At 39.3% G+C, this 26,950-nt stretch overlaps 1 protein-coding gene across 2 annotated transcripts in view; it reads right to left on the bottom strand.

Annotated features, from left to right (window-relative positions):
* Positions 1 to 26,950, bottom strand: part of Tbc1d23 (TBC1 domain family member 23) — a 73,983-nt gene that overhangs the window by 7,460 nt on the left and 39,573 nt on the right. The window contains exons 8-15 of one of the 2 annotated variants that reach the window (XM_045147644.1): positions 26,300 to 26,403; positions 22,083 to 22,205; positions 19,999 to 20,091; positions 15,118 to 15,288; positions 12,581 to 12,623; positions 10,731 to 10,837; positions 5,676 to 5,815; positions 3,204 to 3,248 (exon numbers count right to left, since the gene is read on the bottom strand). In XM_045147644.1, coding sequence (XP_045003579.1) covers positions 3,204 to 3,248; positions 5,676 to 5,815; positions 10,731 to 10,837; positions 12,581 to 12,623; positions 15,118 to 15,288; positions 19,999 to 20,091; positions 22,083 to 22,205; positions 26,300 to 26,403 — 826 coding nt within the window. The remainder of the gene's footprint in view (positions 1 to 3,203; positions 3,249 to 5,675; positions 5,816 to 10,730; positions 10,838 to 12,580; positions 12,624 to 15,117; positions 15,289 to 19,998; positions 20,092 to 22,082; positions 22,206 to 26,299; positions 26,404 to 26,950) is intronic. The other variant, XM_045147645.1, reaches the window with a different exon arrangement.

The raw sequence follows: 26,950 nt of genomic DNA, 5'->3' as shown, positions 1-26,950 counted from the left end.
GGAGGCGGGAGCTATGGTGGAAGGACTTTAAACGCCGGGTGCGCTGCGGTCCTGGGCCCTTCTCCTCTGTCTCCGGCATGAGGTGAGCAGCTTTACTGCACTATTTGCTCTCCAGCCTGACAGGCTGGGCTCATCACAGGCTGCTGCACCTTGGACTGAGACCCCTACACACACTCTGTCAAAATAAACTTTTCCATTTTTATGTTGGTCATCTCAGATAATTTTTTACAGAATGGAAAGGTGATGGACACACATGCAATATAGAAAATATAGTACAACTACTCTGAAACTCAGATTCAGTCTTCTATCAAAAGGCAAAGCAAAAGGTAAGAGCTTAGGAAAAATACTAGCATGTAGATTATAAAATTCTATGAAATTAAATTATAGGTTTACTTTTGTTAGTGAAGCGTAAGCTGCAATTAATAGAAAGTTAGAAAGGTCATTCTGTATATAATAAATGCTAGCACTAGAAAGCAAGTATAAGTAAAGATACAATCCTAAAAAATAAGCTATTTATTGCTAAGCTACATTTGTAACACAATTAAGATTCTGTAAGAATGCTAAAGTTTACTCTGATATTTCTTTAAATATTCATAAAAGTCAATGAAATTCAATGGTTGGACTTTTGTTGCTGGAGTATGGCTGTGCTTTTTTTTTTTTTTTTTTTTTTTTGTGGTAGGGTCTCACTCTAGCCCAGGCTGGCTTCAAGCTCAAGGCGATCCTCCTATCTCTGCTGGGATTAAGGTATGTGCCACCATGCCCGGCTCTGGCTGAGCTATTTTTTAAAAATTCTTTATGTATTATTTTTACTTCTCCTAACGTTCATACCAATATATTAATGCTACTCTCACTTTTGGTTAGAGAAGCTTCTCTTTGCAGATGCCAGTGACCTTGGGATGACTCAGAAGGCACCATGGTGCTGAGAAGAAGTGACAGAGTGCTCAGCACTGAAATATCTCAATCACACCTTCCGTGGCTCTGGGTTATTTTTTATAAAGCAGTGTATTCAGGGCTGGGGAAATGGCTCAGCAGCTAAAGTGGTTTATAATGTTGTTTATAATGACTGCTAGCCTGGGTTCAATTCCCCAAGACCCATAAAAAGCCAGACGCACAAAGCAGCACATGCATCTGTTCATTTCCAGTATCAAGAGGCCCTGGTGCACCCATTCTTCCTCTCTCTTCTCTTGCAAAAGAAAATAACAACAACAAAAAATGCAGTACATCTATACTTTTGTTAAAGTAACAAAAATTTACAAAATAGTTTGGATAAGTTTTAACTTGCTGATCTCAGAAATAAATTTTATTCAAACTTTTCATTAAATTGTGCTTTCAAAATAAATCTGTATGTGGGCCACAGATGACAATTCAAGTTTTAAAAATTCAAGAATTTTTGAGAAAAACTGGGATTTAAATTTAACCAACAGCCCTGTTACAGAAGAAAGACAATTCATAAATAGATTTTTCCTTTAAAATAGTTTCACATAAAATTCTATAGTTGCTTTATAACTGCCTCATGTAGGAATGGTCATAATAAATGTTCAGTAAGTTATTAAACTATTATTTAAAAATGCTATTTCCAGTCACTAAAAATGTTGAAATAGCCAGAGAAAGTCAATGCCATAATTTCAAGGCTTAACTCATATCCAAACTATGGCAGAGGTTTCTTTTTATTTATTTATTTTGTTTTGTTTTGTTTTTCGAGGTAGGGGCTCACTCTGGTCCAGGCTGACCTGGAATTAACTCTGTCATCTCAGGGTGCCCTTGAACTCATGGCAATCTTCCTACCTCTGCCTCCCGAGTGCTGGGATTAAAGGTGTGTGCCACCATGCCTGGCTCTTTTTATTTTTTATTATTATTTTTTTCGAGGTAGGGTTTCACTCTGGCCCAGGCTAACCTGGAATTAACTATGTAGTCTCAGGGTGGCCTCAAAATCTTGGCAATCCTCCTACCTCTGCCTCCTGAGTGATAAGATTAAAGGCATATGCCACCACACCTGGTCAGAGGTTTCTTTTTAGATGTTAATAGTTATTGCTATAATTAATATTCTAATATAAATTACAGAAAAATTCTCTAAGTATGAAAAATGTAACGTCGTTTCAACTTATGAAATTGTTATCATTCATTTGTTCATATTTGAAGTTGGTATTTTCAAGCCCTAAAACAGCAAATCTTTATGCTATTTGACATAAAGTACCTCATCTTATTGGGAACCAGGAAGCCAATTAGTTATATATTAAAATGTCCACTATGCTGGGTGTGGTGGCGCATGCTTTTAATCCCAGCACTCAGGAGGCAAAGGTAGGAGGATTGCCATGAGTTTGAGGCCACCTGAGAGACTAAGGGAATCAGCCTGAGCTAGAGTGAGACCCTACCTCGAAAAAAAAAAAAATTGTCCACTATGATAGCTTTCAAAAAAAGAAACAAAAGTAGAATCCTAGAAGTGTGGTTCTTTAAAACAGATTTACTTTTTTTGTTTTTTGACTTCTCGAAGGAGGGTCTCACTTTAGCTCAGGCTAACCTGGAATTCACTGTGTAGTCTCAGGGTGGACTTAAACTCACTGTGATCCTCCTATCTCTGCCTCTTGAGTACTGGGATTAAAGACATGTACCACCATACCCGGCCAGATTTACATATTTTGACAGCCTGAATATACATATCTTATTAAGAAAAATATTGAAAATACATAGCTACGTAACGTACATGAATTAAGCATTTTGGTAGAGAACATGTTGTAGCATGTATAAAGCCCTTGATTTAATCCTGAGCACCAGAAAAAGATTTTTTATCTTTTGGACCATGACCTATGTCTTATTTTAGGTGCTATAATTTTGTTAGGGTAAGAAGCAGTAGTAAATTATTTCTAAAGCTTCACAACTTTTGAACTTTGACTACATGCACACTTCATTTTACCTTTCTCTGGCTCAGGAAAAAAAAAAACAAAAACTGCAAGGTTTATGAGGTTGTTGAGTTTTGTTTTTATGTGAGGAATGGGAGACAGAAACATGCAGGGGAAAATGATCAAGCAAAAAACAAAAGGAAGCAAATCTATCAACATAACTATACACTCCTGCAAGCAAAACGAGAAGCGCTTAGCTTTTGAAATAGCAGCATGGAATTTTAGCCAAGACAAGGTTTACAGATGTCAGGAAGCATGCTAGAGGAAAAGGAAGATGCCGCAAAGCTGGTACCCTCATTGGCTTACCGCTCTGTACATGATCTGTCTGGCCAAGGAAGATTGAAAGACATTCTATAGCAAATCAAGGCAGAGGACAGAACAAAATGATTATAAAAAATAAAACCTTTAAAAATATGTAGTCAAATCATGTTTTTTTTTTTTTTAACCTAGGTCATACATTAGAAAGGAAATATTTCAATCATTATCTCAAGCATTGAAAAAAAAATGTAGAGAAGCCAGTGCAATCAAGATAGGACTTGCTTCACTTCATGGTTATCACTAGTCAGTATTAAAACAAGTGTGTTTTACAACAGAATCTTCAACGTTCACACCACAAAATGAACAGTGATAGTACTGGAACTGAGAAGCACTAACTAAGAGAGTTGGGCTTTTGAGAGCAAATAGAAATTTACTGAGCAAACAAATGCTTCCAACTTGATAAAATGTTTTCATTTTTATTAGAATACTATTTTAGATAAGGCACAATTTTCTTGTTAGTAAAAATAACGTGGGCTGGAAAGGTGGCTTAGCAGTTAAGGTGCTTGCCTGCAAAACCTAAGGACCCATGTTCGACTCTGCAGGCCCCATGTAGGCCACACATACAAGGTGACACTAGTGCGCAAGGCCGTACATGTGCACAAGGTGGCACGTGTCTGGAATTTGGTTTTACTGGCTAGAGGCCCTGGTGTGCCGATTCTTTCTCCCTCCCTCTCTCTCTCTCATGAAAAAATTTACAAAAAAAAAAAAACTTATTTCACTGGAGTTGGTCTGCAATGACTGGATGCTTTGGCATGCTCATTCTCTCTATCTGCCTCTCTCTCTCTTTCTCTCTCAAAATGGATAAGTAAAAAATTTAAAAAAAACTTATCTTCTTGGCTGCTTACTAAACAGGAAAAGTTACTTTTGTAAGGGCATGTGCTATCCATAATAAAGGGTCAATGAAAAAATACCTGACATTCAGTTCTTAAAGTCAAGTATTTCAACTTTCCCAGGGCATCCTGTGAGTTAGACATGAGTGGAAATCAAATACTAAAACAATCATGACATCAAAATAAGAGAAAGACTGACTGAGAAGGGGAGGGGATATGATGGAGAGTGGAGTTTCAATGGGGAGAGTGGCTGGGTGTGGTGGCGCACGCCTTTAATCCCAGCACTTGGGAGGCAGAATTCAAGGCCACCCTGAGACTACATAGTGAATCCAGGTCAGCCTGGGCTAGAGTGAGACCCTACCCCAAAAAACAAAAACACAAAACAAAAAAAAGGGTAAAGTGGGGGGGGGGGAAGAGGGAGTGAATCATCATGAGTTACTGTCTATAATTATGGAAGCTGTCAATAAAAAAATAAACTAAAAAAATACTAAAATACATTTTTAACCAAAAAAATCCTAAAACACAGTTTCAAGATCAAACTTACTGAAAAACAAATTCTGTGCTAGAATGATAAGGTTATTTTTGAACTCTATGAACAACCTAGGAATGATCAATGAGACTACTACATGAAAAATCATATATTCACAGAAGCAGCAATAAAACATAGTCTTAAATTTGCTTATCAGTTGTTCACCATGTCCTCAATTTTAATTCACAGATAAATTAAGCGTGCTTAAATTTATTTATTTATTTATTGTAATTTTTTTATGAGAGAGAGAGAGAGAGAGAGAGAGAGCAAAAGAGGAGAGGAGAGAGAACTGGTGTGCCAGGGCTTCCAGCCACGGCAATCAAACTCCAGATGCATGCACCTCCAGGTGTGCATATATGACCTTGTGTGTCTGGCATATGTGGGATCTGGAGAGTCCACGTACTTAGGCTTCACAGGCAAGTGCCTTAACAGCTAAGCCATCCCTCCAGCCTGTGTCTGCTTATATTTTTAAACAAAATTCTATGAAGATCTGAGCTTGGTCTGAGTGGGATCTGCTATGTTATGCATGGCCAAACTGTCTAGGTTTCTGGACTCGCAGGGGAAGTTGTTCCTGCTATGAAATAAGGTAGTTAACTCTCCCTCTACTTGCCATTTGAGAAGCAGCTGCTATATGAACTATAATACACAGAGGGACATGAGTATTTTTAATGAATTGAATGCAGGGGAAAAACCTAAGTATCTTCTCTGAACAACGGGAGAGTTGCATAGCCAAATTTACATCAATGGAGTATACTCCTGCAATCATGAAAATTATAAAATCTGGGGAAAAAACTACTCTTTAGGATTTTTTCCCCCAATCATTTTCAACATATATATTTATATATATATATATATATATATGTATATATATATATATATTTTTTTTTTTGAGGTAAGGTCTTACTCAAACCTAGGCTGACCTGGAACTCATTCAGTAGTTCTAGGCTGGCCCTGAGCTCACAACAATCCTACCTCTGCCTCCCGAGTGCTGGGATTAAAGGCGTGTAGCACTACACCTGTCTTCAACTAAAATTTGTTTACTGTAAGAAACATGTCTTTAGTTTTACTTATTCATCCTACGTTCATGTATATGATACTCACCGGTCTACAGGAGTTGATGTATTCTCGATAAAACTGATTACTTTTTCCCTGACATTAACAGATTTTGTCTTTAAAGCCACAGTCATTTTATTTACTAGTGACTTCATTCCTCTGTCATTGGAGCCATTAGGAGATTCGCCCTGGAAAAACAAGAATATAGCTTAAGTGCTCTCCAAATAATTAACATACACACTGCTGGTGAAGGTGAACCATGCTGTCGACTGCTCTACATCGAATTCATACGCCCAGGCACATCTCAATGTGGCCGTACTTTAACAGGGGGCCGTTAAAAGTTTTTTAAATTTTATTTATCTGAGAGAGTGAGAATGAGGCAGATAGACAAAGAGAGAGAATGGGCACTCCAGAGCCTCTAGCCTCTGCAAACGAATTCCAGATGAGAGCATCATCTTCCGCATCTGGCTTATGTGGGTCCGGGGGAATCAAACGTGGGTCCTTTGGCTTTGCAGGCAAGTGCCTTAACCACTAAACCATTTCTCCAACCCCTATTTCTGCCTTCTTATTGTTATCATTTTGGGTGCTTTAAAGACAAGAGTCTTACTCTGTAGCCCAGGCTGGTCTGGCACTCATTATATAGCACAGGCTGGCCTCAAACTCAAAGCAAACCTTGTGTCTCAGCCTTCTAAATGCCAATTGTGAGCATACCCAATTTATATTTCTGTATTTTACCCACTTAGACCTTTATTCTAGGGGAGGGTGAGGTAGGGTCTTGCTTTAGCCCAAGCTGACACCTAGAATTCACTACGTAGTCTCAAGCTGGCCTTGAACCCACTACGATCCTCCTACCTTGGCCTTCTGAGTTCTGAGATTAAAGGCATATGCCAACACACGTGGCTTAGGCCTTTAATCTAGGAGGAAAAGTTAGTTTCCAATACCTCAGATAACAGGTGCGAACATAACCCTCTACTGTTTAACAGGACGGCTCACACAAATGGAGAACAGGGCAACAGGCGTTAAAGGGGACAGGGAGATGGCTCAGTGGCAGAGCATGTGCACTGAGTGTGAGGACCTGAGTTTGGATCCAGGGCCAATATAGAATGGTGTGTGCGCGAGCATGCTCCTGTCGTTTCATGGCTGCAGAGGTAAGTCTAGTTCAATCAGTGAGCTCTAGGTTCAGCGAGAGGCCGTCTCCCAGAATAAGGTGGAAACTGGGCTGTGGAGATGGCTCAGCATGCTCCCCAAATAGAAGGACCTTATTCACCCTGAGTTTGATCTCCAGCACGTGCACACACACGGAACCTGGGCATGGCCACACACTCATAACCCCGGTACTGTGGGGAGTGGAGGCGTGAAATCACTCGTTAGCCAGTCTGACTGAATCAACGGCTCCACATTCAGTGAGAGACTCTGTCTCAGGGAAAACACAGATGAGTGAAAGGAAGACAACCAACACTTCTTTGGCCTCCGTAAGTGCGTATACAGGGTAAGCGCATCTGCGGGCACACATGCACATGCCACACACAGATGACACCACATGCACCCAAATAATGACACGATGAAGAGTGACTGAGGAAGAAACCTGAGGCAGACTAGACCTCTTGCCTCTGCACACACACACACAGCCAGGCACACAAACTCAGAAAACACAAAAACACCATATACATCTGTGGTGGTTTGAATAGATTAGATGGCCCCCAATATATTCAGTTGTTTATTTGTTTGTAGTTTGCATCTGCAGCCACCTGGCTGGAAGCAATGTCACTGCGTGGATCTTAAGGTGTGGTGGTGGGTTTCACATTTCAATCTAAAGATACGCAAAGTGTGCCTAGCTGGAGTTCCTGAAGTGTGCTATTTGGCTTTGGCTTCTGCTTCTTTCTCTCTCTCTCTGCTTGTTCCTGTGAAGGCAGGCCAGCTTCTTCTGCCATTTATGGATCTTCCCCTGGATCTCTAAGCTTCAGTAAATATCCCTTCCTCCATAAAGGTGCCTGGTCTGGAAGATCATCTCAGTGAACCTGAAGCTGTCTGCTAGAACATCCTTCTACCTTGGCCTCCCAAATGCCAGGATTAAAGTCGTGTGCCACCATTCCTGGCATAAAAGTAATCCTATTTTTTGCCCATTAATTTCTCTTCAGAATTTATAGGAGGGCAATAACTAAAAGGTGCCTAAAGTTTGAGGAAAATTACATAATCACAGTTGGTGGAAAAATACATAACCATAAAAAATAAAAGGCCAACATGGGGTTACAGAGTGAGTCAGGTTAGCCTGGACTACAGTGAGACCCTGCCTTAGAGAAACACCTTAAGATAGTAGAAAAAGCTTATCTGAGCTGTGTGTGGTGGTGCATGCCTTTAACTCTAGCATTCAGGAGACTGAGATAGGAGGATGGCTGTGAGTTTGAAGCCATCCTGAGACTACGCAGTGAAATCCAGGTCAGTCTGGGCTAGAGTGAGACCCTACCTCAAACAAACAAACCAAAAAAAAAAAAAAAAAAAAAAGAAAATGCTTAAGTGTTCAGTAAATAAGACAAACCATATAAATTGTGACATCTATTTATTTTATTTTATATATTTATTAGAGAGAGAGAGAATGGGCATGCCAAGGCCTCTAGCCACTGCAAACGAACTCCAGATACATGCACCACCTTGTGCATCTGGCTTATGTGGGACGTGGAGAATCGAACCTGGATCCTTAGGCTTTTCAGGCAAGCACCTTAACCACTAAGCCATCTCTCCAGCCCTGTGACAGCTATTTTTAAAAATATTTTAATTTTAATTTATTTATTTAACAGAGAAAGAGATTGAGACAGAGAATGGGTTGCGCCAGGGTCTCTAGCCACTGCAAACGAACTCCAGACACATGCACCCCATCGTGCATCTGGCTAATGTGGGTCCTGGGGAATCGAACCTGGGTCCTTTGGCTTTGCAGGCAACCATCTTAACCGCTAAGCCATCCCTCCAGCCCCTGACATTGTGGAAATGGCACAGTGGTTAAAGGCCCTTGCTTGCAAAACCTGTTGGCCTGGAGTTTCTTTCCCCAGTACCTATGCAAAATGAGGTGCAGGCATTTGGTGTTCAGTTGCAATATCAAGACACACTCACGCATGTGCAACTAAATAAAAATATTTAAATAAAAAAATACCCATGAAATAGAAAAGATCTGATGGGCTGGGAGATGGTTCAATGGTTAAAGGAACTTACTTGCAAAACTTGTTACAGGTGACTTTTTTCCTTCTGCTTTTCTTATCTACATATGATACTACTGTATTTTTTTGCTTTTGTTTTTAGAGACACAGGTTCATTAACTACACACACACACACACACACACACACACAAATATGTTTCGTGTCAGACATGGTGGCACACACCTTTAATCCCAGCACTGGGGAGGCAGAGGTAGGAGTATCCATGAGTTCAAGGCCACCCTGAGACTGCATAGTGAATTCCAAGTCAGCCTGGGGTAGAGTGAGATCCTACCTCAAAAACTGGACCCCCCTAAAGTTTCAAATTCAAAATCAAATTAAAATCATGGAAATTCTTTGGTAGTTTTAAAAGAGCACATTTCTAAGACATTTTCTACAATAGTTTTTATTAGTATTTTTCAGATATTAAAATATAAAACCTAAATACAATGCCCATCTTCAAGGCTGTGACATGGGATATAAATCACAATAATGATTTTTGAAGGGCCATTTGGAATAATGAATTTTAAGGGTTGAGACAAAATCTTTTGATAAAGTTACTCAAATTTTAACCCTAAATAATAATGGCATATGGAAATACATTGTTATAAAATTAGTTGTGGTGATGTCTATAATCGAAAAAGGCTCAAAACAATGCAAATACTTAGCAATAGGGTGCCAAATAAATAAATTATAACATTCACACAATATTCCATTGTTTTTCTTACACACTTAGGAGGATCAAAGTAAAAAGAAAATTTCCAAGAAACCTTATTTTATTTTATTTTTGAGGTAGGGTCTCACTCCAGCCCAAGCTGACCTTCAATTCACTATGGAGTCTCAGGGTGGCCTCGAACTCACTGAGATCCACCTACCTCCGCCTCCCAAGTGCTGGGATTAAAGGCATGTGCCACCGCACCCGGCTCCGAGAAACCTTATTTTTTATCACTGGCTGAAGATAAATCTCAATATATCTAGTGAGCCACAATTTTATAATTAACTGCTACTAAATATCTGGCTGAGGGTATTACACATGTTCTTGCACATCTAATCCTCAAATCTTCCTTAAGGAACGTAAACTCCAAACTCAGTTATGGCAGCATGGTGAAGTCCAAATAATCATGATCTTATACTAGTTTTATGGCTCTATTTTAAAGAATGTACATTAGGTAGATTGCTATTGTTTGTTCAGAAAATGAACATGAAAGGTTGAAAGAGCAGAAAAGACTTAGTGCCTAAGAATTTCTGAAGTAGAACAGAGAGCTGGCTTCATTCTCTACCACAAAACCCTGCAATAATGCACATCTCACTAATTAAGCATCAAATATAATGGGTTGGGCAACCTTTTCTTTTTTCCTGCCTGTCTTCTTTTCACCTACGACTAAAGACCTAATCATGTATGTTTATAGTGAGAAGGGATATAAGGAGCAGGAGAAGTGAACATGAACCTGAGAATTCTCCTAGTCCAAACTAACTGGGTGATTCCAAGAATCAACTCACTTAAAAACAAAGAGTTCCAGAGGCTGGGGAAATGGCTCAGTGGTTCAGGCGTTTGCCTGTGAAACCAAAGGAACCAGGTTCAATTCCCCAGGACCCACATAAGCCAGATGCACAAGGTGGCGCAGGCGTCTGGAGTTCGTTTGTAGCAGCTAAAGGCCCTGGCGTGCCCATTCTCTATCTGCTCCTTCTCTCCCACCACCAAATAAAACTAAATTAAAAAAAATATATAAACAAAGAGTTCCACTTAAGTTTAGCCACACAGACCACTCCATCATGTCATGAAAACTGCAGTAAACAAGATTCCTTATTGCTTGTGTTGCAAATATTTTTAATACTAATTCTGCTACAGTGTGTGTGGGGGGTTATTGAGAGTTCATCATTTCAACCTCTGGTGACAAGTTCTACACATACACTTACATCAACAGAATTGATACTGCTCCTTGAGCCTGAGGTACTAGCAATCCAATGGCCATATCCATTTTCTGGTCCATCCACATTAATATCTGCCAAGTGTTGCTGAAGTGCTTAAGATGAAAAAGACAAAATAAAACAAAACCTGAAATATAAAAAGCCTTTTGGAAAAATTCATTACTTGAGCAGTGTAATAAAAATGTGTCAGGGGAGTGAAAAAGAATCCAAGGACATAATCACAAGCATGTTGTCCTACACTCCTATATAAAGGGTTTAAGTCTTCATGCCACAGCAAATCCTCCTTCAACCTCTAAGCACTCAGCAGAAGGTATTTTTCTTAAATGTTTCCAGAGGTGACGATGACTGTAAAGGCCATGTTTCCTTTAGAAGGCTGTCTTTCAAGCATTAACATAATCTCATCAAAAGCTTTTTGACACCAAGGATTGTTAGATGGACACATGACTCAATTTTTTGCTATAATGTAGTCTTAGACATTAACAGTTACAAATTATTGGTACAAGAAAGAATTCATACTTTAAAAAAGGATTTAGAACTCTAGAATGTAGATTCTAGTGAGGACAGTGGTGCACACCTGTAATCTTAGCACCTGAGTGGTTGAAGCAGGAAGAGAATGAGTTCAAGCGCAGCCTGGAATACCTAGAATCCTTACTAAGTTCAAGGCTAGCTTGTACTACAGAGCAAGACTCTCTCTCAGTGGTTAAGGCGCTTGTCTGCAAAGCCTAATGACCTGGATTCGATTCCCCAGTACTCATGTAGAGCCAGATGCACAAAGTTGTACAGGCATCTGAAGTGCGTTTGCAGCAATTGGAGGCCCCTGACATGCCCATTCTCTGTCTGTCTCTCTTCTCTATTTTAAAAAACCCCACAAAAACAAATGCTAGCATAAACTATTAAAGTAAAGCTTTCAGAACATTTTGAGAGTCATATGACTAGTAACCAAGTTTAATAATGTTACCAAGATTCTTAAAAAACATTGGCCAATACTTGTTTAATAATACTTTTTATTAGACAGGGTCTCATGTACTCCAGTCTAGCCTCAAACTCACTTTGTAGCCAAGGAGTACCTTGAAGCCCCAATCCTCCTGCCTGATTTTAGGTATATATTACCACACCCATTTTATGCAATATTGAAGACCAAACCCAGGGCTTCACACATATACAGAAGCAGTCTAGCAACACCCTGAGACTGAATGACTGATTTAGAGACAAGGTCTTGATATATAGCTTAGGCTGGTATGGAATTCACAGTGTAGCCTAGCCTGCCCTTGAACTGTGACTCACTTGAGAGGCTGAGGCAGGAAGATCAGGATTTGGAAGAGGCAGATCAGTAGTCGAGCACTTATCTAGAATTCTTAAAGCCCTAAATTTAGCCCTGAGCACCACCAAAAAAGAAAAGAAAGAGTGGGCTGGCAAGATTGCTTAGTGGTTAAGGCACTTGCCTGTGAGACCTAAGGACTGCCCAGGTTCGATTCCTCAGTACCCATGAAAGCCAGATGCACAAGGTGATGTATGCATCTGGAGCTCCTTTGTAGTGGCTGGAGGCCCTGGTGTGCCTATTGTTTATCTGATTATTTCTCTCACAAGTAAATAAATAAAAATTTTTAAACTGTTTGGAACAGAAGCTAATTAAGCACATTTATTTAAATAGGTTTCTACCCCTTTCAACTGCCTTTTATGTTTATCCTCTGCATTTTCCACAGGCCTTTTCTCCTCTGAGACTACTGAGTGAAGTCAGAATGTACCCATTTACTAGTTTGGTCAAATCAGCTCTACTAATAATCACTATACTCTTCTCTGAAAAGTCCAGACAAGACATTAATCCATTAAGATCTTACCCATAAATCCTCCGTTAGCAATGCTCACATATTCTTTGTTTTTCTGTAATGAAAAGATAAATTTAAATTATTCCAAAATGAAATTTAGTTGAAACTTCAGGGTTGACAAATGCAACAAATAGTTATATATTGAATTTTTGGAGTTATTTCTAAATTTATTTATTTATTTATTTGCAAGCAGAGAGAGATAAGAGAAGGGAGACAGGAGGGAAGAGAAAGAATGGTCTTCTTGTCACTGCAGATGTACTCCAGATGCATGTGTGCCTGTGCACCTGGCTTTACCTGGGTACTGAGGAATCAAATATGGGTTATTAGGCTTTGCAGGCAAGCGCCTTAACTGCTGAGCCATCTCTCCAGCCCTGGAGTATTTTTTGCTTGACATTTTAGACTTTGGCACAGAGAGTTAAATGTGTTTACCTTGTATGTTGTAAGGTCTGGCGCTTGGGCAAGAAGAAAAGGACAACCACAGGCCACAAACAGGGCTATGCTTTTATTATACTCTAGTCTCAGAAGTATAAGAGTTAAACTAAATTAAATCAAATGGCATTTCAGGGTATAGCCAAAGTAGTTTTTTTTAAGTTTTCAAAATATTTTATCATTTACAAAAAGGCAATATAAAAAGAAAGATTATAGCTGGTTATGAGAAAGATGACAGAATTACCATTTTGCAAACTACTAAAACCTTAATGGGGCAGGTGTGGTAGTGAAAAGATGCTATCCCAGAACTTAGGAGTGAGGCTTGAGGATCAAAATTTTAAGACCAACCTAGTTCATATAGTGATACCTGTCTCAAAATAAAAATGAACACACACACATAACAGATGTAAATAAAAATAAGAGAGCAGGAGAGTGAGATAGAGTACCGGCAAACCCAGAATATACGAAATTTTACAAAGATGAATTAAGTGGGTTGTTTTAACAAGCATATGTAAAGAAAAAAATTAGAAACAGGGGACTCATAAATTAAAAACATCAATCAGGGCAAGAGGAATGGCTTAGCAGTTAAAATGCTTGCCTGCAAAGCCAAAGGACCCAGGTTTGATTCCCCAGGACCCACATTAGCCAGCTGTACAAGGGGGCACACACGTCTGGAGTTCTTCTGCAGTGGCGGTGGCTCTGGCGTGCCCATTCTCTCTCTCCTCCCTTTCTCTGCCAAATAAATAAATAAAATATTTAAAAAAAAAAACCCATCAATCAGCTGGGTGTGATGGCGCACGCCTTTAATCCCAGCACTCAGGAGGCAGAGGTAGGAGGATCACCGTGAGTTCGAGGCCACCCTGAGACTACAGAGTGAATTCCAGGTCAGCCTAGGCTAGAGCAAAACTCTATCTTAAAAAAAAAAAAAAAAAAAAATAACATCAATCAAATGCAATGCCTTGGTTTGTATCGTAGGGAAATCAAAATTAGAATGCTTTTATGCTAAAGTATGACAATGTGATTATATTATAAAGATTTTATAGTATTCAGTTTTTCCACTTTTCAAATCTCTTCAAAATTATTAAAATGAGTCATTTAGCTACTGTAAAAAGTCCAGAAATGCATACTGAGCATAGAGGAGTCACTGTATTAAAAAAATGGCATTTCAAATTAATAGCACAATTACTTTCTTATCTGGATTTAATTTTTACTTCTGTCATTTCCTACACAAAAATAAATTCCAGATGGTTCAAGTCTTAAAACATAAAAACTACTCCACTTTGCTTCCCAGCTGCCCTGAGATGAACATCCCTTCCTCCACGATGTCTGGCCCTTAACAGAGCAATGGAGCCAGTGTATTCATGGACTCAAACCATGAGCCAAAATGAATTTTTTCTCCTTTGAGTTGTTTTTCTCTGGCATCTTGTCATAGTGACAATAAGTCTTACTAACACACTGTTATTAAGAAGGCTCTGGGGGTTGCTGGTAAGGTGCTTGTCTGTGAAGCCTAAGGACCCAGCTTTGATTTCTCAGTACCCACATAAGCCAGATGCACAAAGTGGCTCATGTGTTCGGAGTTCATTTGCAGTGGCTAGAGGCCCTGGTATGCCCATTCTCTCTCTTTCTCTGCCTCTTTCTCAAATAAATAAATAAATTTTTAAAAAAAAACATAAAAAAGTAAATTATATAAACGTAAGAAAAATCTGGAGGAGAATTTTTTCTTTTTCCTTTCCCTTTTGCAAAGTACCAAAATCAGGAAGCTGCAAAGAAAACTACAGATGGGGGCTGGAGAGATGACTTAGCAGTTGAGCGCTTGCCTGTGAAGCCTAAAGAACCACGTTCGAGGCTTGATTCCCCAGGACCCACATAAGCCAGATGCACAAGGTGGCGCATGCATCTGGAGTTTGTTTGCAGTAGCTGGAGGCCCTGGTGTGCCCATTCTCTTTCTCTACCTCTCTGCCTGTCGCTCTCAAATAAATAAATAAAAATAAACAAAAATTAAAAAAAAAAAAGAAAACTACAGATAAATCTGACAGAGTGCATAAAAGTCAAAGATCATCTGAATTTCTACCAGGCGCTAGCCATAATTAGACAAAATGAACTACTCTATGTCTGCATACCTGTAAGAAGTGTGCCAGGACCATGTTCATATACATGTCTTCCTCCTCCCTGCCACTGCCCATAAAGCAGAGGTGCTCCCCACCCGCTATGGAGCCAGACTCGATGGACTGCTTCTGCGCCTCCAGCAGGGACTTCACTGACTGCGCAAACTCGGATGGATTCTGGAGCATCTAGACAAGTTTTAAAAATTAAAAATTTGTACAAGTTGAGATATTTTTTCAAGGAGAAAACCCCCAACATTAAAAAAAAAAAAAAGGAGCATAAAAGCAAAGAGAAAAGGCTTCTTTAACTAAAATTCTCAGGATGAAAAAATTTTCTGTGTATACAAATAATATATCAGAATAAAAGTTGAAAATTCACAGAAACACTATCCAAATACTATTCTATTAGAGAAAATATTTTTGTTTCTCTTATGTAACAAAAACCAACCACAATGTCCCCAGTCATGATGGCAAAGAATTGAAAACTGAACTGAGGACCTGTGACTAAAAGCAATAAATCAAACAGCTCTAATTTTAGTTTTATTTACATGGCAATTCATGTATTTCTTAGAATACATCAGAAATAGTAGAGACCATTTGCTTATTGATTGCTGTAAGTATTAGTAACATAAGGACCAAAAATTCATTTTTTTACCCTTAAGGAAACAAATGTCACTAACTATAAACTTTTAAAGCTGCTGTAACTGAGTTACATATGATGTTCAGTGAAAAAACTAAAAAAAAAAAAAAAAATGGATAGATCACAGGAGAAGCAATATGTTTTTTTAAAAAGAGGGCTTCAGTTAGAGGCACTTGCTTTTTTTGCATTCAATGAGATTTTTATTTCAGTTATTCACAAAACAATATTACAACATTTTATAAAAATATTAAGTTTTAGGCTACCATTATTCATTTAAAAAAGTGTTTGTGCTGAAAGCTGCTTTTGCCAACATTCTTTTTGGTACAGGAAAGCTCCACAGTAAAACAATAAAGATGGAGGCTGCTGGGGGGGAAAAAAAACCCTCAAATGTACAAAAACTGTTTGTTTTCTTCGCAATTAAAAAATATGTAGCAATTTAAATTGAATACACATCAAGTTAAGTGTTTTATCCTTACTATACAATGGTTAAAAGGAACTGATCCATTTCATCAAAACCTAATGAATACATCAACTTTTCCTGGCTTTTCTGATCACAGTTAGTACATAAACAACTTTGTTACCTTTTAAAAAATACTTAGAAAAACAATACAATATAGTTCACATGAAGCCCTTTAAAAAACTCCTATCACAGGTTGTAGACATTGGGACAAATAATGACGTCACTCATCTTAGGAAGCCCCTCTTGGTAGAGGATTCAATACTAAACACGTTACGTAAAAAGAAGAAACGAGTATAATCTTTAGTACCAGAACTTTTGCCAACTTGCATGAAGTTCATGTGTCACACTTTAAAAAAGGTTTAAATTTGAACATATATACCATGGCACAGCTATTTTAAATTTAAGGATTAAAGTGACGGTAGTTAAAAATCATATGTTGAGAACACAGGAACTTTAGACAGTGCTTTCAAGTGTGGCTATAGACACAGCATTTAAACATAAATACTAGACTTCATTTTGTACTTTGCTAAAATCTTAATACACTAATGCTGCTATTCAAGTTCATTTCAGAATTTTAGTCTGAAAGACCAGGTTTTGTTTGTATGTTTTACTTGTGATTTTTAAATTGAGAGGCACTTGCTTGTTAAGCCTTGTGGCTGGGGTTTGGTTCCCCAGTTACCCACTTAAAGCCAGATGTAAAAAGTGTTGCATGCATCTGGAGTTCATCTGCAGTGGCAGTAGACTCTGGGGTACCCATTTGTAGTCTCTTTCTCAAAACAATAATAACAAAAAGTGTAAAAAAAAACAAAAAACTTAGGTGTTTCCACTAGTTTTTTCCAGCCTTCTCCTCATTTAGGGGTGGGGTGGGGAAGAAAAGACAAAAAGACTAATAATATCAAAAATGCTGGCAATTCAAAATGTTCACATTCTCAGTTACGAAGTATAAGGTAGGTCAGCCTTTATTTGTTGTTTGTTTTTTTGAGGTAGGGTTTCACTCTAGCTCAAGATGACTCAAGAATTCATTATGTAGTCTCAGGGAAGCCTCAAATTCAGAGATCCTCCTACCTCTGCCTCCCAAGTGGTAGGATTAAAAGCATGCACCACCATGCCTGGCTAGTTCAGCCTAAGAACCTAGGTTCAACTCCCCAGAACCTACATAAGCCAGATGCACATGGTGATGCATGTATCTGGTGTTTGTTTGCAGTGGCTAGAGGCCCTGGTGCACCCACTCTCTCTCCCTCCCCCATTTCCTGTCTCTCTCTAATAAATAAATAAGTAAATAAAACATTTTAAAAAACTATGTTTGTGTACATGTTCAGTGGGTATTTTTCATTCAGTTAATTCACTGCGTTTGAATTGCAGATTTTGATCAGCACAGTGCTATAGCCAACTGAGTTAACCAGCTAGATTACAGATTTTTATTTATTTGTTTTTTGAGGTAGGGTCTCACTCTAGTTCAGGCTGACCTGGAATTCACTATGTAGTCTCAGGGTGGCCTTGAAATCAATGATCCTACTACCTATGCCTCCTGAGTGCTGGGATTAAAGGTGTGCACCATTACACCCAGTTTGAGATTATAGATATTTATTTATTTATTAGTGTGTGAGAAAGAGATACATAGAGAGAGAGAAAATGGGTGCGTCAGGGCCTCTAGCCACTGCAACTAACTCTAGATGCATGTGCCACCTTGCGCACCTGGCTTACCTGGGACCTGGAGAATCGAACCTGGATCACAGGAAAGCACCTTAACCGCTAAGCCATCTCAATAGCTTGAGATTACAGACTTTTAAGAAGTACCGGTGTGGTGCACATTGTTTACATTGCATACAGCAGTTTCTGCTGCTCCCACACTCACACATGTTGTACCAAGTGGCCTTTGAGTGGTCCCTGCTCTTTGTCATCTGACATTAGGTGATGGGCTTGTTTGTTCTCTTTCTTTCTTTCTCTCTCTTTCTTTCTCTCTCTCTTTCTTTCTTTCTTTCTTTCTTTCTTTCTTTCTTTCTTTCTTTCTTTCTTTCTTTCTTTCTTTTTTTGAGACAGGATCTCACTATTTAGCCCCACCTGGCCTCAAATTTGTGATCCTCCTGTCTCAGCCTCCCAAGGGCTGGGATTACAGGTGTGTGCACTCCACCTGGCTGGATAGGATATGGATATGTATGTCTTCTGTTCTCCCCAGAAGAGATCCTTTAGTCCCAAGGCCTCCATTAACCTATTTGTCTTTCTCTGAACTACATAATTAAAAATAACTAGTTTCCTTATTTTTTCATTGAAGTCCATATCATATAATGCTTTGCAAAATAAAACTTGTTTTGTTACAAAAAAATAAAGGAAAACTGAAAACACAAATGTATACTAATCAAGAAATAAACAATGGTTCAGTTGTATCACGGACCACTATGCAACAGTAAAAAGAGATGAGCTTAAATGGAAAGATTTCCAAGAAAATGTTAAGCAAAAAAGCATATAGCAAAAGAAGAAATATGTAAGTATGTATTAAAAATCTAAAAGAGAGATGGCTTAGTGGTTAAAGTGCATGCCTGTAACACTTAAGGACCCAGGTTTGAGACCCCAGTATCCAAGTGAACCAGATGCACAAGGTGGCACCATGCATCTGGAGTTCATTTGCAGTGGCTGGAAGCCCTGGTGTACCTATTCTCTCTGTCTCTTTCTCTCTTCTCTCAAATATTTTTTAAAAAAACAATCTAAAAGATGGAGCTGGAGAGATGGCTTAGCAGTTAAGGAACTTGCCAACACAGCCAGAGGACTCAGGTTTGATTCCCCAGTACCTAACCATGTAAAGTGAATACACAAGGTTCCTGGCACACCCACTCTGTCTCTGCTTGCCCTTTTCTCTTAGATAAATAAATAAAAATCTAAAAGATTAAGTAAGCTGGTAACAGTGGTGAGTTTGAAGTTATTCTTTGAAAAAATTAATACATGAAAATAAGGCTATTCAAAAATCCATAAATCACTTGGGTAAATTTAAAATGCAAGTATAAGAGCAGAATCAAGGACGGGGAGGGGCCGCGCGCACGCCTGTAGCATACAACAGGCTAGCATGGCCTTCCTCACTGGCAGGTCCATAACTCTCAGCTCTTCTACTTTCCTTTTCTGTTAGTTTCCCCTCAGTACCACACAGACCCTTTACACGTCCTCCTATTCTCAGCACTAACTTTTGCAGACGAGACAGGAGAATGGTAACTACATGGTCAGCAGTGCGTGTGTGTACTGGCGGGGGTGGGGACGGTGACTACCCAGCTGCTCTTCTCCTTTCCCCACTGCTGAGGCTCTGGACCAATCGCTCTAAATATTTCTGGTGTTATTATTTTATGCACCCCATCAACTGAAACTACCCTCGGCTAGTATTTTAATAAATGAGCACTTATATGTCCAGATACTACTCTTGTTACATATTAGTTTGTTATGTGTATACTAAGTTAAAAAACAACATACTGGCATAGAGTAAAACCTTTCTGAATTCTTACCTACATACAGCAAGAGCTTAGAGAGTACTTACTAGGCACAAGGCACTGTGCGAAGGGATCCACAAGGTAGCTCACAGCAAGTTTGGAATTTACTGATGTAACAATGGGCAGCAACATAAAGCCACAGTGAACAGTTATTATTTATCCTTTGTGATGCCAAAAGTGTGCCCTAGGTGGAAATAAGACGAGCAGTCTTTCTTGTAATGGCAGACTCCCTCCTTAAGCAGAAAGAAACACTTCCCTAATCTGGTCATGAGCTAATGAAAGAAAATCACTGTCTCTTATAAAAAAACATAACCTGCACTTATACTAACCAGATCCGAGTCCAAATGGAAAGCGGTTGACAAATGGCCAGCATTATACTGTTCTGCAGGACGGCAATCTACCACAAAGAACCGGACACCTTCCTGAAAGGGAAATAACATTTGATATTCCGGAATTTGACATTAAGTTCACATCATACAACAGTGAAAATAAACCAAAAGAGGGGAAACAAGTTTATATTGTAATGAATGGATCTCATAAGGAATTAGGAAGACCTACATTATACAGACACAGAAAAATGACCTCTTGGTCCCAAATACTTTAATTGATTTTAAATAGTTAGTACGTGTATTATAATACATATTTTAATGTACTATACTCAAAAGTCTTGGTATATATATTTAGCAAGAGTATGCCAATTTGAGCTATAAGAGTAAGTGTACTGGAAATTGAGAATGGTTATTATCTTACAAATACAATACTAGACATACTGTTCTCATTTTACAAACAAATCTCAAACCTATCAACTACTCAATTCATCCAAGAACTAAATGCCTTTCTTATGTGTGGAGGAGAAGAGAAATTCACTTTTTTTTTTTTTTGGTTTTTCGAGGTAGGGTCTCATGCTGGTCCAGGCTGACCTGGAATTCACTATGTAGTCTCAGGGTGGCCTTGAACTCACAGCAATCCACCTACCTCTGCCTCCCGAGTGCTAGGATTAAAGGCATGCGCTACCACGCCCGGCTCACATGGGTCTTTTTCAGCTGGGATACATTTCATTTAAAAAAATTTTTTTTGTTCATTTTTATTTATTTATTTATTTGAGAGTGACAGAGAGAGAGAGAGAGAGAGAGAGAGAGAGAGTAAGAGGCAGAGAAAGAGAGAGAATGGGCGCGCCAGGGCTTCCAGCCTCTGTAAACGAACTCCAGACACGTGCGCCCCTTGTGCATCTGGCTAATGTGGGACCTGGGGAACCGAGCCTCGAACCGGGGGTCCTTAGGCTTCACAGGCAAGCGCTTAACCGCTAAGCCACCTCTCCAGCCCATCATTTTAAATGATAGTATTAAAAGAGAAATAATTTCATTTTTAATATTCTGAACAACCAGTATACAATAAGAAGTTCAAATGAGATAGCTGTACTATAAAAGCCCTGTCCTTTCATATCCATGCCTCTCCTGGACACCAGTTTGGAAATATAACCCCATATTCCAAAGATTAGCTGTGGTACTATAAGCAATACACAGCACATACTGAATAATCTCACTGGTCAAACTGGCTCATTAGATTTTTTTTAATACAACATAATAAATAGAAAATCAGCATATTTTATAATTCTAGTTTGCTAGCTTTATGGCATTAAACCATTCCTGTAACTGTTTACCCAGAATTTCATGGGCTAAATTCACCCATTTATATATTTATACAATGTATTTGCTTCATTGAAATATGAAAGAAATATGGCAATTTATAAAAATTGGTAGAGTGTGACAAAAATAATTGTTGGTAATCGAACTGACACCTGCGCTAACCACTTAACGATGACTGCATGCACGGGTCAGGAAGGGGTTATGAGGTCCCTCCCCTCCCTGAGATGCTACTGCACTCACTGGGTGCTAAGGGTGGGAGGCTATCGTTAGTGGGGCAGCCACTGGTAAGTTGTTGTGCATCATCCCGCCCAGGCCCATGCAAGCACCCCTAATTAAACTCAGTGAGTAACGAAACAAAACACCAAAGGAAAAACGAAACAAAACAAAACAAAAACATGAAAGTAGAAGGGAATTAGGGAAAAAAGATAAAGGGAACTAGAGGGGGTGAATATGATCAAAATACCTTATATATATGTATGAATTTGTCAACAATAACAACAACAATAATAATAATAATAAAGAAAAATAACCACATAGACAGAAGAGTTAACACATTACTTTTCCAAAAAGGCAACACAGTCATATTGTTATGGCAAATGAATTTTTGGGAGTCAGTGAAAAGGAAAGCAATACTGGTTATCTGCTTTGAGCCCAGGGCCTCACCCACACAAAACCTGCACCGCAGCACTGAGCGCAGCCTCAGCCCCACTGCTTACGCTGACAGGATGCCATCTCCCAAGAGATGAGAGACGGCTGGCTTTACTCACCCCTTGCAGCTGATTGGCTTGCAGGATCTCGGACACGGAGACAGCCAGACAGAGAGCCTGACTCAGATCTGCATCATCATCCTTAATTCCCAGCAAAGTGCTACCGAAGAGATGATGATTATCCTGTCCAAAGAGAGTGTTTAAACATCATCAAGAAAAATACAATTTTTCCTAAAAATATTAAACCCTATGATAAAACGTGAAATAATTATTAACTATTAAAAATTAATTGTTAATTAACCTTGACGCATCTGGTGATTTTTAATGTTTAACTACACAATCTCAAATCTTATAGAGTAAAATACATTAAAAGGTCACATACAAAGTTCTTCTCAGAATGCACCCTACCCCAAAAAAACAAAAACCAATTCTACACAGCTATTTTCTTTTTAATGGTTTTTCAAGGTAGGGTTTCACTTTAGCCCAGGCTGACCTGGAATTCTCTATGTAGTCTCAGGGTGGCCTCGAACTCACAGCAGTCCTACCTCTGCCTCCCGAGTGCTGGGGTTAAAGGCGTGTGCCACCACGCCCAGCTTTTTCTTTTCTTTTCTTTTTTTTAAATTTACTTACTTGTGGAAAAAAGAGAGAGAGAGAGAGAATGAGAATGAGAATGGAAGCACCAGGGCTTCTAGCCAGTACGAACTCTAGACTCATGTGGCACCTTGTGCATCTGGTTTATGTGGGTCCAGTCTTTAGGCTCCCCAGGCAAGCACCTAACTGCTAAGCCACCTCTCCAGCCCATACACAGCTATTTTCTATACTAGCACCCATAATATTAAACTTTAGGGATGTAGCTCACTAGTAGAGTGAGCTTGCCCAGCATTCTTAAGACCTTGGGTTTGCCTGACATGGTGTTGCATGTGTGTAACTCCAGAACTGGGGAGGCTGGGTCTGGAGAATTACCATGAATTAGAGGCAGCCTGGCTTACACATAGTAAATACCAGGCCAGTAAGGCTATATAGCAAGACCCTATCTCAACAAATCAAAAGAAAAAAAAGTTTAAGTTTTCATAACTCTATGTAATTAAAAAAAATAGGAAGAAATAAATGGGCTAGGGAGATGGCTCAATGGGCAAAGTGTTTGCTATGCAAGCATGAGGACTGGAGTTTGGATCCCCATCACCCAAAATAAATGCTAACCGTAGTGGCATGCACTTACAGTCCCAGTGCTGCGGAGGCAAAAACAGGTAGGGCCCTAGGACTTGCTGGCTAGCTTGCCTAACCAAGTCAGTAACTGCTGGTTTAGTGAGAGACCCTATTTCAAACAAATATGGTAGACAACAAATGTGGAAAGGTATCTGACACTGACCTCTGGCTTCCACATATATGTAGACACACTTATATGCACTCACACGCATGTGCACACATAACATGCACACTATTCATACACATAGGAAATTACAGAGTAACCACATAAATCATGCCCTACACTGATCTATAGCTCGGTTTAATATGCAGTGGCTAGTGCAGATTATTCACTATGCTTGAAGAATAAGATGATGTTCATCTTAGAAAGCAGGACATGAGACTCGTCCATGGAACATGGCACTGAGGAGAGTGAGGCAGGAGGATCAGGATTCATGATGAGCTTGGTGATGTAGCAAGATCCAGGCAAGCATGGGCTATATAGTAAGACCTTGTCTCAATAAAACCAAAACACAAAAATAAATACAGTGTAAATGCAAGGAATAATAGGGTTTCTATTTTTTTTAATCCTGTACACTAAAGTACTATTTAACACTGGATTTACCCAACAGTGTGGAATCCAAAGTGCTTTACATAATGAAATTATGAAAACAGATAAATTTAGTCTCTAGAAAACAAATTTATAAAATAATTTAAATTTTTTATTTGTATTTTTTTAGGTGTTGTGACACACACTTTTTTTTAATTTTAGAGAGTGCCAGGGTCTCAGCCATTGCAATCAAACTCCGGATGCTTGCAGCACCTAGTGCCCATGTGTGACCCTGTGCTTGTGTTACCTATGTGTCTCTGGCCTACGTGGGATCAGGACAGAGACTGAACATGGGTCTTTAGGCTTTGCAGGCAAGCACTCCAACCGCTAAGCCATCTCTACAGCTCTTTATTTGTATTCTTTTTTGGAGGGAAAGATGGTTTCTTGAGTACACTGCAAGAGAGCAGCAAACAAAGCAACGAATACTGGCTGCCTATTTATAGTCTTAGCACATTTTTGTTCAAAATAATAGGCTTTAGTGTGACATTTTCACACATGCATAAAATACACTTTGATCATATTCACACTTGCCCTCTTTATTCTTCTCCTAGAAATGTTCTTAAAAGGCTAACCTCAGCTGGGTGTGGTGGTGCATGTCTTTAATCCCAGCACTCAGGAGGCAGGGGTAGAGGAACTGCCATGAGTTTGAGGCCACCCTGAGACTGCATAGTGAATTCCAGGTCAGCCTTGGCTACAGTGAGACCCTACTTTGAAAAATCAAAAAAACAAAAACAAAAAAACAGGCTAACCTTACTTGCCTCTGAGACATCAGATTCTGAGCATAGCCAAGATTTCAGAGACACATGACTCTAAACAGGAATTACTTGGAAAGATGTTTAAATAAACAAACAAAATTATAAAGCCTTCATGAGTCACTGAGGTCAAAGTCTAGCCTTTGGACTTCTTATGAGTAACACTGTGTTTCTCCCTAGTACACTTTTGCTTCCTAGGAATCCCTAGCTTATCCCATCTGTCCTCTCTTCTGGAGCCCTTCACTGAAAGCACCTGTCTAGTCTATTGCTCTAGTAGGTCTCTAAGAGACAGACACTCTTTTTTTTTTTTTAGTTTTAAAAATATTATTTATTTTTATTTATTTGAGAGAGAGAGAAAATGGGCATGGCAGAGCCTCCAGCTACTGCAAATGAACTCCAGATGCATGCACCACCCTGTGCCACTGGTTTACTGGGTCCCGGGGAATCGAACCTGGGCCCTTTGGCTTTGCAGGCCAGTGCCTTCACCGCTCACCCATCTCTCTAGCCCCGGAACATATTTTAAACAGGGGTCTTTCTTGGGGGCCAGTCTCTTGGTTTACATTTACATACTTGCTTTACATTCACTTGAGAGTCTGGTTATATGTATCCTACCCTCTTTCACCCCCACAGGGGCGGGGAGGGGAGGATCATCGGAAGGTGGGGGTGAGGCTTAAAGCAGCTTTTGGTTCTACACTCAGCAATCCTCATAAGGTTTGTGTGAGAGTGCTTGTGGAAAACTCATTATGTGGGAAGGAATACTGGTTCCCCACGGCACCCATATTTGTTCTACGATTCTTGGCATAGCCCATCCCTTGCCGTTTAACGTAACAGAGAGGCCTGACTCTTTCCCATGGAGTCTTGAAGAGTCCGCTTCCTTGCCTAAGAGACTGTTCCTCTGTATAATCACTAGGCTTGTGGTACACAATCTGGATGGGTCTGTTCTTCCGTGTAACACACACACACACAGAGACAGACACTCTTATTGTTTATAAGACAGCACTGCAGCACTATCGTTGTTCAAGGCCAACCTCCACATAAAGGAAGCATAACTATCAACCTCCATCAGATCTTGGTGCTACAATTTTTGGAGTCACAAAACATTAATTAAGGAAATACCTTGGTCACTTCTTAGATGATTAGAAACTAATAATCAGAACAATGGTAGATGGTTCCCATTATTATTTTTTATTTTTATTTATTATTATTATTTTTTGGTTTTTTGAGGTAGGGTCTCACTCTAGCTCAGGCTGACTTGGAATTCACTATGTAGTCTCAGGTGGCCTTGAGCTCACACCGATCCTCCTACCTCTGCCTCCCAAGTGCTGGGATTAAAGGCGAGTGCCACCACGCCTAGCTCCCACTATTATTTTTAATCTAGCTTTTGTTAAAATATTTTACTTTTATTTATTTATTTATTTGAGATTGGGGGGGGAGTGCACAAACAAACTCTAGATGCATGTGCTATCCCAGGCATCTGGCTTACATGGGTCCTAGGGAATTGAACCTGGATCCTTTGGTTTTGCAAGGAAACTGCCTTAACTGCTAAGCCATCTCTTCAGCCCGTCTATCTTTTTTATAGGGAAAGAATTTACAGTGAAAAATCACAAAACAACACATTAAAAAAACCCAGCAAACAATGATAGAGCATTTTTAACTGAAATGAATTCAAAGTAAAACAGAAAAGTGTGCAAAATGTGAAATCCAAGAGATGGTCATTTCTTGTCATTTACCTTCCTAAAAGAAGCTGGAGTTTTACTGCAGTAATACTGAGCCAGAGAGAAGAGGTCTTCTGTATCCTCTAGATTCAGACTGGATGGAGTATTTTCCAAAAAATCTGAAATTCATTATAGATATAATATTTAACAATTATTTGTGAAAAATGCAATGACTAACACTAGGTAAAGCAGCTCCAACACGAGTAGGATTATATAAATGGAATCTTGTGGGGTTTTTTTGGTTTGTTTTTTCAAGTTATGGTCTCACTCTAGCTCAGGCTGACCTGGAAATTACTATGTAATCTCAGGGTGGCCTCGAACTCATAGATCTTCCTACCTCTGCCTCCTGAGTGCTGGGATTAATTAAAGGCATGTGCCACCACGCCTAGCTCTATAAATGGAATCTTAACAATGATGCTTTTATGGGCTTCTTGTCAATGGTGCTAGAGGTTGAACCAAGGGCCTTGTGTATACTAAGCAAATGCTTTATCACTGAGTTATAGCTACCCAGTACAACTTGATGCTTGTTTTTAATATTCAAATCTGCAATTATTAGTTTACTACTGTCACCAAGGACTCAAGATGCTTAGTATTCTTGAAATTGCAGAAAAAAATGTAAATAGAAAGAATTCAAGTCAATTTATAATTCTTATAAAATTATAAGAA

Source organism: Jaculus jaculus, chromosome 4 (genome assembly GCF_020740685.1).
Source record: "Jaculus jaculus isolate mJacJac1 chromosome 4, mJacJac1.mat.Y.cur, whole genome shotgun sequence".
Taxonomy (NCBI): Eukaryota; Metazoa; Chordata; class Mammalia; order Rodentia; family Dipodidae; genus Jaculus; species Jaculus jaculus.
The sequence above is the reverse complement of the archived record's forward strand: the minus strand, read 5'-3'. Positions and strand labels throughout refer to the sequence as shown.